Source organism: Mus caroli, chromosome 1 (genome assembly GCF_900094665.2).
Source record: "Mus caroli chromosome 1, CAROLI_EIJ_v1.1, whole genome shotgun sequence".
NCBI lineage: Eukaryota > Metazoa > Chordata > Mammalia > Rodentia > Muridae > Mus > Mus caroli.
In genome coordinates, this window is record NC_034570.1 from 155,720,420 (window position 1) to 155,737,277 (window position 16,858).

A 16,858-nucleotide genomic window follows, 5' to 3' on the forward strand; every position below is an offset into this window, starting at 1 on the left:
GTAGACCAGGCTGGCCTCGAACTCAGAAATCCGCCTGCCTCTGCCTCCCGAGTGCTGGGATTAAAGGCGTGCGCCACCACGCCCGGCCTCTTAACTGCTCTTAAACGCTGAGCTATCTCTCCAGCTCTGACACATAGTATTTCACTTACCTAGTAATATGTTAGTGGGCACCTGGATCACGTCTGTGTCTTAGCTGTTGTGAACATGGCTGCTGTGAAATCTCTTAAGACTGTTTCCAGTTCTTCTTAGCATCACCATTAGTAGTGTGCACCATGGCGGTGTGTGTAGAGCTCAGAGGACAACCTTGTGGGGTTAATTTTCTCCTTCCGCCTTAATGTGGGTCCCAGGGACAGAGCTCAGGTTGTAGATTTGCAGCACAGGGTCATTTCCTATGGATCAATCTTGCAGGTCTGGTTCTCAGTTCTTTTTCATATGTGCCCAGTGGTGGGTTTGCTGGATTGGACAGTAACTCCCTGCACTAAGTCTTCCAGGGTCTCTTTTCCACAGTGATGCTGCATTCCACACCCATCTCCAGTGGTCTGCAAGGCATGTTTTTATTTTTTAAAACTCATTATCGTTGTAGTCGTCGTCACCGTTGTCATGGTCGTTGTTATTTGGAGACACAGAGTTTCATTAAGTAACTCTGGATTGTCTGGGACTCAAAATGTAGACCAGTGTGGCTTTGAACTCAGATTTCCTGGCTTTTGCCTTCCCAGTGCTAGGATTAATGGTAGGCATCACCATGCCTAGAGAGAGATGCAGTTTTCCTCCTCATCACCACGATTTGCTTTCTCTGGTTTGTTTCTCCGGCTTGTTAACGAGTGGAAGGATCTCTTTGTTGCTCTGACTTACGGGTAACGCTCAGCCTGTGTTGGTGGCTGCTGCTTTCTTTGTGGAAACACTGTTCAAGTCTTTTGCCTATTTCCCTGTTGGGTTGTTTGTATTTTTTGCTCTTGGAATTTCAGGTGACTGTTACCTATCCTGAATATCAACCCCGTATCCTTCTGTGGGAAAATTTTTATTCTATTGAGTAAAAAGTAAGCATCATTAGATGCATACAGTTTAAAAATTTTCAGAAAATCTAATCTCTCCCTGTCTCTGTCTCTCTCTCTCTCTCACTCTCTCTCTCTCTGTCTCTCTCTCTCTCTCTCTCTCTCTCTGTGTGTGTGTGTGTGTGTGAGAGAGAGAGAGAGAACAAGTGTTTATCAATTATCTCTGACACTCTGTCAAATCCAGTGTCAGGAATTCGTGTATTTTTCATATTATCCCAAGCCCTCAGTCCTCTCTCATTTATTACTTTGCTTCTTCTCATACAAGGAAGTTATTAGAACTCCTTATTCATTCATTCCTCAAACAGGGAGAAGATTCCAAGCAGAGGTAGGCATAACAAAAAGTAGTCAATGTGTAGTCCAGCGTAGCCCAGCTGCTGGAGACGGCTAGGTCTGGGCAGTGGTGGTTAGGTGGGTGAGATGTACGGAATGAAACGAGGCTAGACCATATAGAACCTCATGTGTTCCGGTGAGCGGATGGGTTAAAGATCAGTCACAGCCACAAAACCAGGTTTTAGCGCTAAGCCTACTTAACCTTAAATGTTACCTTTCTTAGCCCATTCCCTGTTTCCTTTCATGGATACCTACATGGACCCATGCACTATTTTAGGAACTGTACAAATATTGACTCATTGACAAGCTCTGGAACAGGCAATCCTTTTGCCTCTATTTTATAGATAGAACCTGATGCCCAGACAGGTTAAATAACAAGTCAAGAGCATGAATCTGGATAGATAGCAGACAGGCATGTGCCTCATGCTTTTGTGGACAGGGTCATAGTGGCAGAGGCTAGCAAAGAAGCCTAAACCACAGACTTAAGGCTGCGAGCACTGGAGGATGCTGCAACGGGGCCAGCACACGAGGAATTCAGAAATCATCCAGAAGGCTGTGTGGGGTCCCGGGCTTGCTTCTTTTCCTTCCCTGGATGTATTTTTCCAAACCAGATCAGAGCACAGACCTAATTCACACATGAAGAGGTTCTGAACAAGCACACACCACCAGCTTTGTGGGTCGCAACTGGGGAGCAAAGCCAAGCCCTGAACTCTGTGTAGACAACTCTAGGAAGGCCAGCGGGGGTGCACATTGTCCCCAGCACAACTGAGGTCCTTTTCCTGTGCCTGTCATCTGTAGACTGACTTTCATGTGACTGCCTGGTCATTATGGGGACTAGGGAGAGAGCCCTTTAGCCACATAGTCGTGAAGACCAGGCATGCTGTGATCCCTCTCTGGCTCCCATCAAGCTGTGTGTTGTTTGCGGGTGGGGTTGGAGGGGGGGGCGGGGTTCAACTCCTCCTTTCAGTTATCTGAAGGACAAACAAGGTGGTTGTTAGTTAGAACCTTTTCCCCGACTCCACCCACCCCCTACCACTGTTATTGATGTAAAGGAGGTGCTTTGAGGCGCACAGACGACGAACCTTCTGGGAGCATGATCAGAATCACGTGTTGACCCCACTGGAGCTTGTTTTAAGTGATGCTTTGGGATATTTTCACCTGAGGAGTGTATCTGAACGTCTCATATGTTTATGTGCATCTCACTTCCTTAAAGGACAGCACCTGTGACCCTCCTAGCTTTTCAGGCTGGTCAGTGCTTCCTGAAATGGGCTGTAGGATGTGTGGGGTGGAAATGAAGGGGAAGGTCCCATCTCAGAGGGAGAGACTAGCTCTAGGAAGATGAGGAGGAGGAGGAGGAAGAGAAAGAAAAGGAGGAGAAGAAAGAGGAGGAAATAAGCCTTATAACCCTCACTCAGGGGGTACCCAAGGTTATCAGAAAAGAGCTTTCTTCCAAGATAGACAGCTGAACTCTGGAGCAGAGGGCCCAGTCTTGTCTGGTCTAGTGGTCCATTGTTAGTGAAGTATTCGGAGTTCTGCCTCCTTCGTTCTCATGGTGCCACCTATGTTGCTTTGCAGGCTCTCTGGCTGTCCACTGACAGTCCTATTTATAAGATTTGTTACGGAAGAAGGGAGGTTTTAGGGCTTCTATCGCTGTGATCAAAACAGTATGACTGCTTGGAGAGTTAACAGTCCATCACTTAGGGAAGTCAGGGCAGGAACCTGGAGACAGGAACTGAAGCAAAGGCCATGGAATAACACTGTTCACTGGCTTGCTCTTCATAGCTCTCTCGGCCTGCTTCCTTATGTCATCCAGGACTATCTGCCCATGCTGGTCCCACCTCCAGTGGGCTGGGCCCTCCCACATCAATCATTAATCAAGAAAATGCTACACAGACTTTCCCACAGGCCAACCTAGTTAAGACCTTCCTCAGTTCATCTCCTTTCTCACATGAATCCAGCATGTGCCAAGTTGACACAACACTAACCAGCAGAGGAAGTTACCTTTGTCTCACCGTGCACGTGGACTGTGACATAGGTCTTCTGACCCTGCAGAAACCCCACGTTGGAGGAAATAGCTTTCCCATACTTTCATGCAAGAGCAATTCGTGAGTCCAAAAAGGGAAGGATAAGGAGGTTTCCAGAAGGCAGCTGAGATAGCAGAGTCATGTCTGAGGAATTGGCATAAACTTGGCAAAGAGGCAGAATATTGACATGTTGAACGCAGATCATGATGTGTTAGGAAATTAGTCAGGATTGCCTTTCAAGTGACAGATACTTAAGGAAATTAGCATAAGTAGGGGGTGGGGACAATCTGAGTATGTAACTGAGAAAAACAAGGTTTTAGACTCACAGGCTGTTCCATGAGCATCTGTGAATGGATTAATCTGCATCTTGTCCCTTTCCCCAGCGCACCACACCACACCCACTCTCTTGGCTGTATTTCCTGGTAAGCCTTTCCTATGTAGTGTCAAAGGAGACAGCTGATGCAAAGTTATGCTCTTGTGTCAGACTATCAAGCCCCTTGGTTGACTAGTGTGTCCTCTAACACTTGCTGCCAAAGTCCTGAGCCTGGAGTTCTGTGACCATCCCTAGGCCAACGGCTGTGAACAGCATTACTCTAGATGAAGAGCTGACTTTTGGAGTCAGAGGTGATGTCAGATTTGCTCCAATGAGAAAATAAAGGAAAAGCAGTTTCCAAAGTAGACTGAAGTTAAACTCTTGTGGCAAAGGCGGGCTTGTGCTAGAAGCTGTTTTAGAGGCTGGGCACAAACAAATTCAATCCTCACAACTCCTCTGTGTGGGATATGAAAGTCATGCTACAGGTAGGGAAATGGAAATCAGTGGATTACCTACAGTCTGGGAACTGGAGTGGGGATGCTAGGCTTCATCTACCCAGGTTAGCCTGGTGTCAAAGTCTGTGGTCTCAGCTCTTAAGCCGCTGTCATCCTCCCAGACTCAGACAGCAGTAATGGAGTCGGAAGTGCAGTATGAGCAGTGATGATGAGGACTCTAAGGAAGCAGGCGAAAAAGAATCACAAAATATCCAAACTTACAGCCATGGAAGGAAGAGAGAAGCCGCAACCATGGTCATTTCTGTCCTCAGCTCGGGCCTCGGAGTGTTTAACGGGAATCACCACACAAGCTGGTTTGTACAGACAGCTCAGCAGATCTTTGCTCTCTAGCACTGCCTTGTGTTTTAATCAAGAATGGATATTGATTGCTGCCTTGAGTGACAAGGCTTGCCTTTGGATGACCTGAGGCAGTGGCCAGTTGTCTAAGGCACGTGTGGTTTACTGTCCTTGGAAATGGACGACTAGACTAAAGGCAGTTTCCAAAGAGGGGCAGCCACCCTTGGATCTGTGGCCTTAAAGGTAAAGGTGTGTAGCTGGGACAGTTGCTGGCCGTGCATTGACACCCACTTGTGGCCCTGTCTAGCTGTGTGTGTGAGACGAGCAGTGAAAGAAAGTTCAGAAACACCTCTGTGCCTGGCAGCAGAGGGTACTCAGGAATCGGTGTGAGTCACACTGGAATTTGCTTCTATTCAATGGGCCCTGGCTTGTCAGGCCCCTGGGTGAGCTGGCTGTCAGCCAGCAAGCTTGTGATGGCTGGGGCCTTCCAAATCCCTGTTCTCTATAAAGATCCAGTGTAGCAGGATCTGCCAAGGCACGCACTTGCCCACTCTGTACTACGGGTAGAGACTAGGATTTTGGATTTCCCTGGGTGGCCACCTCTTTGACACACATTCCTTGTCTCCTTCCTGGGAAGGGATGTGCCAGGAGACCTAAAGGACCCTTGCTGCAGCCCCTTCATTCTGCAGTCCCTTGTGGGCCTGCTAACTGGACCAGTGCAGACTCTCCTGGTCTTGTCTCCTGGGCTGGAAACTTTGCATCTCATTTTGTTTTCTCAGAAGTTGCCTTTATAAAGTATTCAAGTCATTCATTCACCATATTCAAGTCATTCATTCACCAACCAAGTTAACCACGTGTAGTGGGAGCTTGACCAGGTGCTGGGGTCATGTAACCAAACTCTCTGCCTGAGGACGATCTCATTTGTGATGTTTTTCACGTGAGTCACATCTTTAAAGGCTTCCATGTTCAGTCAGCCAGGAGGAGAAAAATTAAAGATGGATACCACCATGGAGCTCTGGCTAGCTTGGAACTTTCTATGTAGACCAGGCTTGCCTCAAACTCACAGAGATCCTTCTGCCTCCACCTCCCAAGTGCTGGGATTAAAGCACTTAAAGTACACTATTCCACTTGGTGAGAAATGCATTTTTGGGACCTATTATGCAATATGGTGATTATAGCAAGGTAATGTATATTTCAGAACTGCTCAGAGCAGATTTTAAATGTTCACCCAAGGAAGGAAAATGATGTGAGGTGTTAAATATGTTAATTAGTCTTATTTATGTATTCCATAATGTATATAAACATGTACCCTGTGAATACATACAGTTGTCAGCTCAAATAAATCAAAGACAAGCTCCTGTTGGATGCTTTCATCTCCCTTGATTTTTAAAACTTCTAATATTGTAGTATTTGTAGTTTTAAATTTTATGTTTTCCAGTTTTTTTATTTACTTTTCTATCAGTGTACTTTTTTTTCCCCTTTTTTGAGACAGGCATCACTATGAAGCTCTGACCAGCCTGTCACTCACTCTGTAGACCAGGCTGGTCTTGAACTAGCAGAGAACTGTCTGTTTCTGCCTCCCGAGTGCTGGGTTAAGATGTTGGCCACTATGCCCGGTACCTAGTCTGCTTTTTAAACCATCGTGTTACAGCTGTTGTAGCTCAAGAATAATATGCTTAATGTGAAGGCTTTGTTTTGAGATGCCAACTAGTAATTTACCTGGAGGCAACAAAATCCAGAACTTGGCAACTAAAGGTGAAAACGAGAAAGAGCCTTACAACGGTTCTTACCTGTAACCCGCACACCCACAAAGCATTTTCATGCCCCAAACTGGGGGGGACTAAGACATTACATAACCAGATCAAGATTCAGAATATTTTAGTAGCCTGGAAATATGGGCTGACATGCACAAGGCAAACTTTAGTAGAAGTAATGTTTGTACTGAGCTCTAGAAACATTAATTCCGTATGCTCAAGACTGGGACATCCGCCTTCGCAGCATTTCCTGTGCTACAAACTTTGCATGTTAGTTGACCACACACTTACATAAGCCCAACGGGATGATATCATTGCTACATGATAATGTATTCTTAGAAGGAATATTGGAAAGACACTGGTCCTGATGCAGGAGAAAACTGACTCTGCACTTGACATTGACTAGAAGACCATATACAGAATGGTACGTTGTACACATCTGTGAGCCAGTGCAAAAGAGGCTCGGTCTTAATAAAGGCTCTGGACATCATGGAGACTAGGAGAGTTGGAGGAGGAGGAGGAGTGGGGAGGATGTCCGGGATGAGGGGCTCGTGTTAGTGCTACTGCAGGCAGCCTGACTGAGTTGGGTTCTCTGCAGTGGAGCTTGTCAGCTGTCTCTAGGACTTCTGTGAGGAGAAAGGCTGCTTCTCCACCTCCCGCTCCTGTGGCAGAGGTGCCTGGATAGAGAGGCGTCAGGTCCTCTCAGAGGGTTTTGGGATTATCTCGATGCTGTGTGGGGGTAATTTAGTCACTAGGGACCGTGTCTGTCTCACAGGAAACTGTCTTCCCTTTCTGGTGTTTTCTGTTCATGGACGTCGAGAGCAGGTGGGGAAAGCAATCTGAGATTTTGGTTTTCTGGCCGATTAAAGTAGATGAAAAGTTCTGGAGAAACATTAGTCTACATATGTTATGCTTAAAATCTTTCAACCTTGAGTTCTAGCCAAGATCTTGAGCCAGTTTCCTGAGAGCAGGGACCATACCTAATAGTGAAGTCTGTGTGGGCCAAGATGGCGACTTCCTGTCTCCATCCATGATTTCTACTTGCCCCCTTGCCTCCGCCATACCTAATGAGAGCAACCACCCTGCTTTGGTATTAACCCTGATTGATTAAACTTGCTCAGAAACTCAGAATTGCTATTAGGATAATCTTATGGTCAAAATTCATGTGCCCACAAGTCTGCTGGGATGGGGTTAAAGTATAATTTTTGATTCTGTAACTCCAGATGGCCTGAGGCCCCTGTGAGGTCCTTTATGATGACAGTTTTGCCAGTTGAAAATCCAGCGCAGGGAGCAAGAGTCCAGAGCAGCAGTCTACAAAATGTCCCACAGAGCACACTTAAGACAAGTCACCTGTCCCTCTGCCTGATCATTTCAAGTGCAGATTTGGGCCGCATAGCTCAGTGGTAGGGTGCTTGGTAGTATATTCAGGATGCTGGATTTGAGGCCAGGCAGTGGTGGTGCATGCCTTTAATCCCAGCACTTGGGAGGCAGAGGCAGATGGATTTCTGAGTTCGAGGCCAGCCAGGTCTACAGAGTGAGTTCCAGGACAGCCAGGGCTACACAGAGAAACCCTGTCTTGAAAAACCATGTGTGGATCTTTGAGAAACCTCCTAAAGCCAAGTTACCACAGGGAATGAGCTGGGTATGGTGGTCAAGTCCAGAGTCAGCAAGCCGTACACAAAACAAGCTGTAAAAGTTTCGTGGGGAAGGCTGTCCAGGAGGTTCCAAACACATTGGCCAATGTGAGGTACATAAGAGCCTCGCTAAGCCTCAGGTCTCTTTCATAAAGTGTAAAAGATATAACACAATGACTCTTTCCAACCTCTGGTCCTGTCTTCTTCCTGCAGTCGTCCAGCATGCTCTGCTCACCGCATCCCGAGGGGCACTGACCATGAGCCTCAACTCCTCCCTCAGCTACAGGAAGGAACTGAGCAACCTCACTGCAACAGAGGGTGGCGAAGGGGGTGCCGTCTCTGAGTTCATCGCCATCATCATCATCACTGTCCTCGTCTGCCTGGGCAACCTGGTCATTGTAGTCACCTTGTACAAGAAGTCCTACCTCCTCACCCTAAGCAACAAGTTCGTCTTCAGCCTGACCTTGTCCAACTTCCTGTTGTCGGTGCTGGTGCTGCCGTTTGTGGTGACTAGCTCCATCCGGAGGGAATGGATCTTCGGCGTGGTTTGGTGCAACTTCTCTGCCCTTCTCTACCTGCTGATCAGCTCAGCCAGCATGCTCACCCTTGGGGTCATTGCCATCGATCGGTAAGTTTGCATCAGACTTGGAGAGCTTGAAGGGTTATGGGATGAGGGATTTCTGGTGTACCAGCTTCGGATGGTCTTGTTCCTGGGAAGGGCACTGGAAGGTTCTTCTTTTTTTTTTTTTTTTTTTTTTTTTTTTTTTTTTTTTTTGGTTTTTCGAGACAGGGTTTCTCTGTATAGCCCTGGCTGTCCTGGAACTCACTTTGTAGACCAGGCTGGCCTCGAACTCAGAAATCCGCCTGCCTCTGCCTCCCGAGTGCTGGAATTAAAGGCGTGCGCCACCATGCCCGGCTGGAAGGTTCTTCTTAATGAGAGTGAGTGTGCCTCTTCTTCAGCTCCTGAGCCAGAGCCCTTCTTATTTTATCCATCTATATGTTTTGTACTGTCAAGTACCTCATATGATGTTCCTGTGCGTGACAGATTGTATGTTTGACATGTACCGCATAGCCTAGGTCTAACTTCTAAGGTTTAGACCAACACTCTGTAATGTCCTCTGCATAACAAAATCACTAGATGACAGGGCTCAGAATGCTTTCCTTTTGCTAAGTGATGCCTGACTGTAACTTTAGAGAGTGAAATGGCAGAGTAGGAACTGAGTCCCATCTTTAGACTCAGCCATTCCTCTCAGCCATGTGTCTTGCTTTGGTCTCTGCCCCATCTTGACTGGTGGACCCCATATAAAAGCCCCCTTTATTCTCTTGTTCTCTGGAGATGGGTCAGGACTGGTTGTGGGTGGGGGAGCAGTGGGCATACAGCCCAGGAATAGTGGCATGTGCAGAAGCACATTTTGTAGCCTGTGCTGATCCTGCCCGAGGTATAGCTGGGATAGAGAGGACAGACACCAGTGCCCACACTGATCATCAGCTGCACCTTGGGTCAGAGTCCTGTGTTGCGATGTGCTGTGCTGGCGGGCGTAGCTTTCAATCATCATATGTTTGAATTGTCATCCACAAGCACTGGACTTCTTGAAAACAGAGAATGGAGTCATGATCTATGTGATTTCCTGGAAATTGGGAAGGATCTTAGTCGGGGAGGGGTGCTAGGGACAATACAGAGGGGGGTAGTCAGGATGTTGTCACAGGCTGACATGGGAACATGATTGTTTGGGTTGGACTGGCTGCTCTGAGCACAGCGAAGTCTTTAGATGGTCCATCCTTTCTTCACAGCTCCAAACTTTATCTCTGTAACTCTTTCCATGGGTGTTTTGTTCCCAATAATGGTTTTTGAACATCCACTCTCGGGTCTTATGGAATGCAGATCGAGGCTAAGCAGCTTAGGTGCCTCTGCAGCACTCTGTGCACTGGGTCAGTGTGGCAGACTGCAGATGTAGCTCCAGAGATGCAAATTGCTTCCTTCAATCTGGGGTCAAGTTAAGTGAAGGTGAGAGTAACGACCCCTTCAGATCACAGCATCACAACGCAGCCACAGTGTACCTATGCCAGTGCTCGGGCTCTTTGTTGGATTCTTTAAGGCCCAAGGCATGGTCTTGGAGTAGTAAGCCACAGACACCAAACTGCCCACTCGAGGACCTCTTAGCAGCACAGACTTAACTATGCAGAAATAGCTCCCACCGATAGCTACCAAAGTCACTGCTGCTGCTGGGCAGGGCATTTGAGTGACATCTTAAAGAGCAAATAGGATTTTACAGGTATGTAGGAGGTGGGGAGCTCCCCTCTCTACTTAGCGAATAGGCTGTGTTAATTCTTCTGGGGAACAATTATTGAGCACTTATACCGGGAATGCATAGCTGAATGAGGTGGGTACTATGTTGTAAAATTAATATTGAAGGAGAGGTGAACTTGGGGTCATATAACTCTGGAGGGTTCCGCTATGGAAAAGATGCCAGTAAGCTAAGTATAGGTATTGTGAGAGTGCAGAGGTAGAGACAAGACAAAATAAGACAGACGTGCCCAGGGTGTGTTCCAAGCTAGACACCAGGTGATAGAGTTGGACACAGACAGACTCAACCACGGTAGCTTCTTTTTTTTTTTTTTTTTTTTNAAANTTTTTTTTTTTTTTTTTTTTAAAGATTTATTTATTTATTATATGTAAGTACACTGTAGCTGTCTTCAGACATTCCAGAAGAGGGCGCCAGATCTCGTTGCGGATGGTTGTGAGCCACCATGTGGTTGCTGGGATTTGAACTCTGGACCTTTGGAAGAGCAGTCGGGTGCTCTTACCCACTGAGCCATCTCACCAGCCCTGGTAGCTTCTATCCTCACATCTTGGACCCAAGGTCAGTCAGTGATGAAGGGACTGCCTTGTGAGGATGGAGAGTTACCAAGATCTGGTTGTCTTGAAGAATTAGCTCATCTACCCCATCAAAATAAGATGGATTCACAGTAGCTTGGCCAATCTAGAAAACTATTTTAAAAAAAAATTAGGGCTGGAGAGATGGTTCAGTGGCTAAGCGTACTTGAGGGTCCTCGAGGACCCAGGTTCGATTCCCAGTACCCACACGGCAGCTCACAACTGTCTGTAGCTCCAGTTCCAGGGGCTCTGACTCCCTCTTCTGACCTCATCAGGCATCAGGCACACATGTGGTGAATATACATATATCCAGACAAAATATTCATGTACATAAGATAAAATAATCTAAAACCAAAAATCAAAAGAAAGTTAGTATCTTTAGATATGTTAATGGCAGGTGCTATTTATTTTTATTATTAGATAGTACCATAGATTAAAACCATAAATTGAGTAGATGAGTTCCATCTTTATGTGATGTATATGGAGCCCAGGGAGACAGGGCAGGGTTGGGAAGGAGAGGAACGAGGGAAAGGATACAGTAATTAGAGTCACGAAGCTGGACTCGCAGGTACTCTCCTTTGCTCTCAGCACTCGGGAGGCAGAGGCAGGTGGATTGCTGTGAGTTCAAGGCCAGCCTGGTCTACATAGCGAGTTCCAGGACAGCCAGAGCTGCTTGCTAAATAAAGAGACCCTGTCTAAATGTTTTTTAAAAGGCAATTCAGAAAGCAACAGCATTGATCCCGATGTTACTGTCACATGACACCTAACTGTCATAAGCCAGACATTTTACTATACTGTCAACATTTAGCTAAGTTCATCTTTGAGACAGCTCTAATGATCTCTGTTTTTCAGAAGCCAAACAAACCCTTTCTTCCTCGTGTTGGTTTGGTTGGTCCTGGTGTTTATCACAGCAGTAGAAAGCAGACAAGGATAATTTCCTCTCTCCCCTCCCTGTCTTCTTTTCTAGCTACTACGCTGTCCTGTATCCAATGGTGTACCCCATGAAGATCACAGGGAACCGAGCTGTGATGGCTCTCGTCTACATCTGGCTCCACTCTCTCATTGGCTGTCTGCCGCCCCTATTTGGTTGGTCATCGGTGGAGTTTGATGAGTTCAAGTGGATGTGTGTGGCCGCGTGGCACCAGGAACCCGGCTACACCATTTTCTGGCAGATCTGGTGTGCCCTGTTCCCCTTCCTCATCATGCTAGTATGCTACGGTTTCATCTTCCGGGTGGCCAGGGTCAAGGCCCGAAAGGTGCACTGTGGCACGGTGGTCACTGTGGAGGAGGACTCTCAGAGGAGTGGGAGGAAGAATTCTAGTACCTCCACTTCCTCCTCCGGCAGTAGGAGGAATGCCCTTCAAGGAGTGGTCTATTCAGCTAACCAGTGCAAAGCCCTCATCACCATCCTGGTGGTCATTGGCGCCTTCATGGTCACCTGGGGCCCCTACATGGTTGTCATTACCTCAGAGGCACTCTGGGGGAAGAACTGTGTCTCCCCAACTCTGGAGACTTGGGCCACATGGCTGTCCTTTACCAGTGCCATCTGCCACCCTCTGATCTACGGACTCTGGAACAAGACTGTGCGCAAGGAGCTCCTGGGCATGTGCTTTGGGGACCGTTATTACCGGGAATCCTTTGTGCAGCGACAGAGGACCTCCAGGCTCTTCAGCATTTCCAACAGGATTACAGGTAACTAGGAAAAAGACCCACACACCCCAGGCAGATGCCACCCGGGGTCCTTCCCAGTGGCTAAGGGCAGTGTCAGGGTGACACTGTGGTCTCAAGGCTCAAGGCACAGAATTCCTGTGTGAAGAGCCACACCAGAGTAGCCACACTGGATTAGCCACAGTGACTCCCACACCGTTTTCCACCACTTAGCTGTGGAAGGAGCTTGCAGAAGGAGGAGGACAGAATAGCCCCTGGTACCCATCCCTGGAGAATGAGACAGGGGACCTTGTGATTTAGAAGTTGATTTTCTGGAACTGTAGCCAGGGCCTCAAGGACTGGAGGGGATAGCCACTTCTTTTTGTTTGTTTGTTTGTTTGGTTTTTTTGTTTGTTTGTTTTGAGACAGGGCTTCTCTGTATAGCCCTGGCTGTCCTGGAACTCAATTTGTAGACCAGGCTGGCCTTGAACTCAGAAATCTGCCTGCCTCTGCCTCCCGAGTGCTGGGATTAAAGGCGTGCGCCACCACGCCCAGCTTCAGATAGCCACTTATTTACTGCAGAAGGAAGAATCAGAGCCTTGGGCCAGGCTGCCTTCTCCTTCAGTGTTGCCTCCCTCTGATGCTCCTTCCAAACCTCACTGGATCACTCAGCCTGTCCCTCCTCCCAAGCTCTTGTCACCTTGAGCTTTCCCTCCAGGCCATTGGTTTCTTCTGATAGTCCCTGGTAATCTTTTATGTGGGTGTGTGCATAGGAGACAGTACCAGTGCCAAACCATAGCATTCTTTCAGTGTGTCATTGTCCTGTGTTCAGGGCTACTCCATGTGGTGGGACACACTCATGTCTCTCTCTCTCTCTCTCACACACACACACACACACACACACACACACACACACAAACACACATGCACACCCACGACCTTCGAGCAGCCCAGAGGAGTCACGCTAATCAGCGGTTAGATGTTTTTCAGTTTTTTCTTCTCATATAATTTCAGGTTTAGAAGAGTTAGAAACATAATATGGGGGAGCCTCCCGTAGTGTTATCAACCTACATAACTGCAGTAAGAGACAGGCCCCAGAGCCCCAGGCACGGAATACCCTAGCTCCACACAGACACTTCTACAAAGGGTTGGTCAGGCCATTTGTAGAGTGCTCCTGAGTAAATCTGGTGCTGGGAATGAGATGGGATATTTTGGGTCAGAATGCTGCAGGACTGGTGGGATCCTGTTCATGCCTCGGGTGAGGGGCACAAGAGTCAACCAGTATCTTATTACTGGCTGAGTTACCTTGACCTCTTGCTTCGGGTGTGGTCTGTCAGCCTTCTGCCTCCACTGCGGATTCCACCGTAATTAGCATGTAAGCCGGAGGAGATGCTTTGAGACTGGAAATATCCTCTTTTTCCTTGATCTTTGACCCTCTGGCTCTAGCATGCCCTGGTGCATCTTGCTCACTGCAGGTGTGGTTCTGTTGTTCTACAGGGAGCATGGTTGGGATCTTAGAGCCACGCTGAGGAAGCCATCACCCAGCTAGGCTATTGGAAGGAGATTTCAAATGCACCTCCTTCAGCTCGTAGCTCTCACTTCTTGCCAGACCTAGTTAGTTTCTCTTCTCAGGAAACAGATCCTTCACCTTCACCCTCAAGAGGGCAAAAGACATGATCCCTTTTGCCTATGAACACTCAGGGCCAGAGATGACAAGATGCTCTGTCCGGGTGCCTGTTACAAGCATCGGCTAACTGATTTACCTTGTGGCCTGGGGGAGAACTATTCCTGGATAGGGGAGACCTGGTAAATTTCCTTTTCCCCACAGGAAGGAGAACCATCTCTGTGTCTCCATTAGTCCCAAGTGCCCGCCCGTTGCCACTTACAAACTCATGTTCCCAAGTGTGACCTGTGAGCCGGAAGGTACATTCAGTGTTTGGCTCCATTTTGTTGGTGAACTTATTGGCTCAGATTTTATAATAAGTTATCTTCTTAGCAAAGGCATGGCAGAGGCTTTCACTTCCGCTGAAACTAAGGAAGAAGGAAAACAACCAGGACAGAGGATGAGAAAGGAAAGGGTAGAGAGAGCAAAACGAAGCCTCTAGGTCGTGGCCACGGTCTACTGTGCGAACTGCTTGATTGTCCTGGAAGGGACTAGCAAGCTGTGGGAGCAGTGGAAAGCTCCAGTTGTGGCTGGGTTGGCAAACCCAAAGCCATTGGTGGTCTGAGGCTCATTCAGGAAAAAGCAGCCTTGTGGGCTGATGGGTTCTGAATCCTTGGCTTCTCCAGAGCTGGGCGTGGGGAGTGGCTATTGCTCTTCTCTGAGGGCCTTGACTGGACCAGTCAGCCACATTAGTACTTTAGGGATTAGGGAGTGAGACAGAATATGGCTCTATCCCAGGTACACACTCATGGCCATCCAAGCCAGGAATACGCACCCCCTTTCTGATCCTCTTCTGTTGGAGGGGCAACCCTGAACCTCCGTGCAAAAGTCCCCTGTCTCAGTCAGGCTCACCAGAATTGCCCTCTGCACACAGGGCTTTGAAATGCAACCGATTCCTAAGCCCAAGTTACCTCCCTTATCGCCAATCTGCTTTCAAACTTGTTCTTTACTCTTGGGGAAGGTAAATGCCTGAGTATTCACAGGGGTTACAAAAGATGGCTGACAAGATGGAATCCCCTCCCCTCCCCCTCCACCATGGTTTTGTATAATTTCATTTGTGCAGCATATGAAAAGTTGACACCTTAAGAAGTCAGTAGGCAGAAACAGAATCCGGCACATGCCCAGAACATCCCAAGCACACCACAGCGGTGACTTCTTGCAGAGCCTAATTCACTCATAAGCACTGGCTTTTACTTTTCTTAGTCTGTCCACCTCAGACTCTGGGACACCAGCTGTCACTGAGCCACCAAGCCCTTTTGCTTGTGAGGTCCCCTTGGCAGATTTCCACGCTGGGTGGGCAGAGTTTCTGTAGGAATAGGGATCTCCCGGGCACCTGGAGGCTGCTAGGGAGCGCTACCTCCAGGTGGGTGGGGCGCCACGGAGTGGAGGTTGATCCCTAGTGGGATTGGTGAGCTGAGTATTGAATTAATGCTGAACGGGAGCGCACACCTGAAATGGGGCTTCGCCCGGCCGAGGGAGGAAAGAAAAGACCGCAGGATAAAGGGTCAGAAGGAAACATTCCTTCTGCTCAGAGCCCCGGCCTCTCAGATGAGGAAGTCCCCTGACTGAGGGCAGAGCCCTCCATTTATCTCCAGAGAAGGAGGGTCCCATCTGTCAGTCACTCCGGAAAGCCTGGAAAGCAAGCAAGTCCCAGCCTTCTTGGGAGGTCTGGGGTGGGGTGGGGTGGGGAGTGATGCTGAGGCCTTTGAGTTTTCCCCATTTCCTGTTCTAAACCCCCCTCTCTCTCCTGCAGCATCCTGAGGTCTTCTGTTAGGTCAATTCCCGCTGCAGCTCAGAATCCCACCCTGCTCTTCAGCTTCTAAAAGGCGCAAGTGCCTTCTACCTGGTGCATGAACAGGCCTGGTCGCCGGGCCTAGCCTTCTGTGCGTTTTCCTTGGAAGGGTTAGATGTGTCCCATTCCCGTGGGAAATGGTGGTGTTCTGTGGAATCTCAGAGTAGCTGTGTCTACTCTTTGGAGGGAAATGCTTTGCAGCTGAGCCACAGTGGTCTGGCTCGAAGGATCGCTCTCACTAGAGGATACCAAAACACGAGTTCTTGGCTTTGTGCTGCCGCCTCAGAGCTGGTATCCAAATACATTGTGGCTGCCACCATCCCAGTTGGCAAGAGATGTTCCCGAGGGGCTCCACTTGTTGAATCAGGCCCTCTATGGAGCATAGCCATGCTCAGAGGCTGATGTGTCAGAAGGGATAAGCAGGTACAGGGAGACTTTGGGGTCTTCTCTAGTTTCAGCTCTGTAACCAACCCCAGGCAAACTGACAGCTGCTTATATGTGAATGGTTCTGAGAGGAGGTGGCTGCACTGTGTGTGTGTCACTCTACCCCCACCATTCCCTCCTTTCTCTCAGGAAGAAAGGGAAGAGTATACAGTATGTTTTACCACCTTGAACTCTCAGAAATACCAGGATTTAATTAAAGAGGAATCTTTCTCCTACCTTAGAGTCTATTGCAGAAGAATATTGTTCTCTATGGTAGGCCATTATCTTAGTCTGATTTCTATTACTAGTGATGGAGACTGGGTGGTTTATAGTGAACGGTGATTTATACAGAAGGTGTTGAGCAATCATGCTACTTTCTCCAAAAGTAACAAGTGCTCTTTAAAAAAAAAAAAAAAAGTATATATATATATATATTTAAAGGTTTTTTTTTTTTTTTTTTTTTTTGGTTTTTCGAGACAGGGTTTCTCTGTGTAGCCCTGGCACTCTCTTTGTAGACCAGGCTGGCCTCGAACTCAGAAATCCGCCTGCCTCTGCCTCCC

The 16,858-nt window shown here is 47.9% G+C and overlaps 1 protein-coding gene across 2 annotated transcripts in view; it reads left to right on the forward strand.

Annotated features, from left to right (window-relative positions):
• The window catches only part of Gpr161 (G protein-coupled receptor 161), a 44,780-nt gene that overhangs the window by 15,620 nt on the left and 12,302 nt on the right, over window positions 1-16,858 (forward strand). For both annotated transcript variants that reach the window (XM_029483659.1, XM_021167111.2), the window contains exons 2-3: window positions 8,112-8,526; window positions 11,741-12,465. In XM_029483659.1, coding sequence (XP_029339519.1) covers window positions 8,156-8,526; window positions 11,741-12,465 — 1,096 coding nt within the window. In that variant the 5' untranslated portion in view covers window positions 8,112-8,155. The remainder of the gene's footprint in view (window positions 1-8,111; window positions 8,527-11,740; window positions 12,466-16,858) is intronic.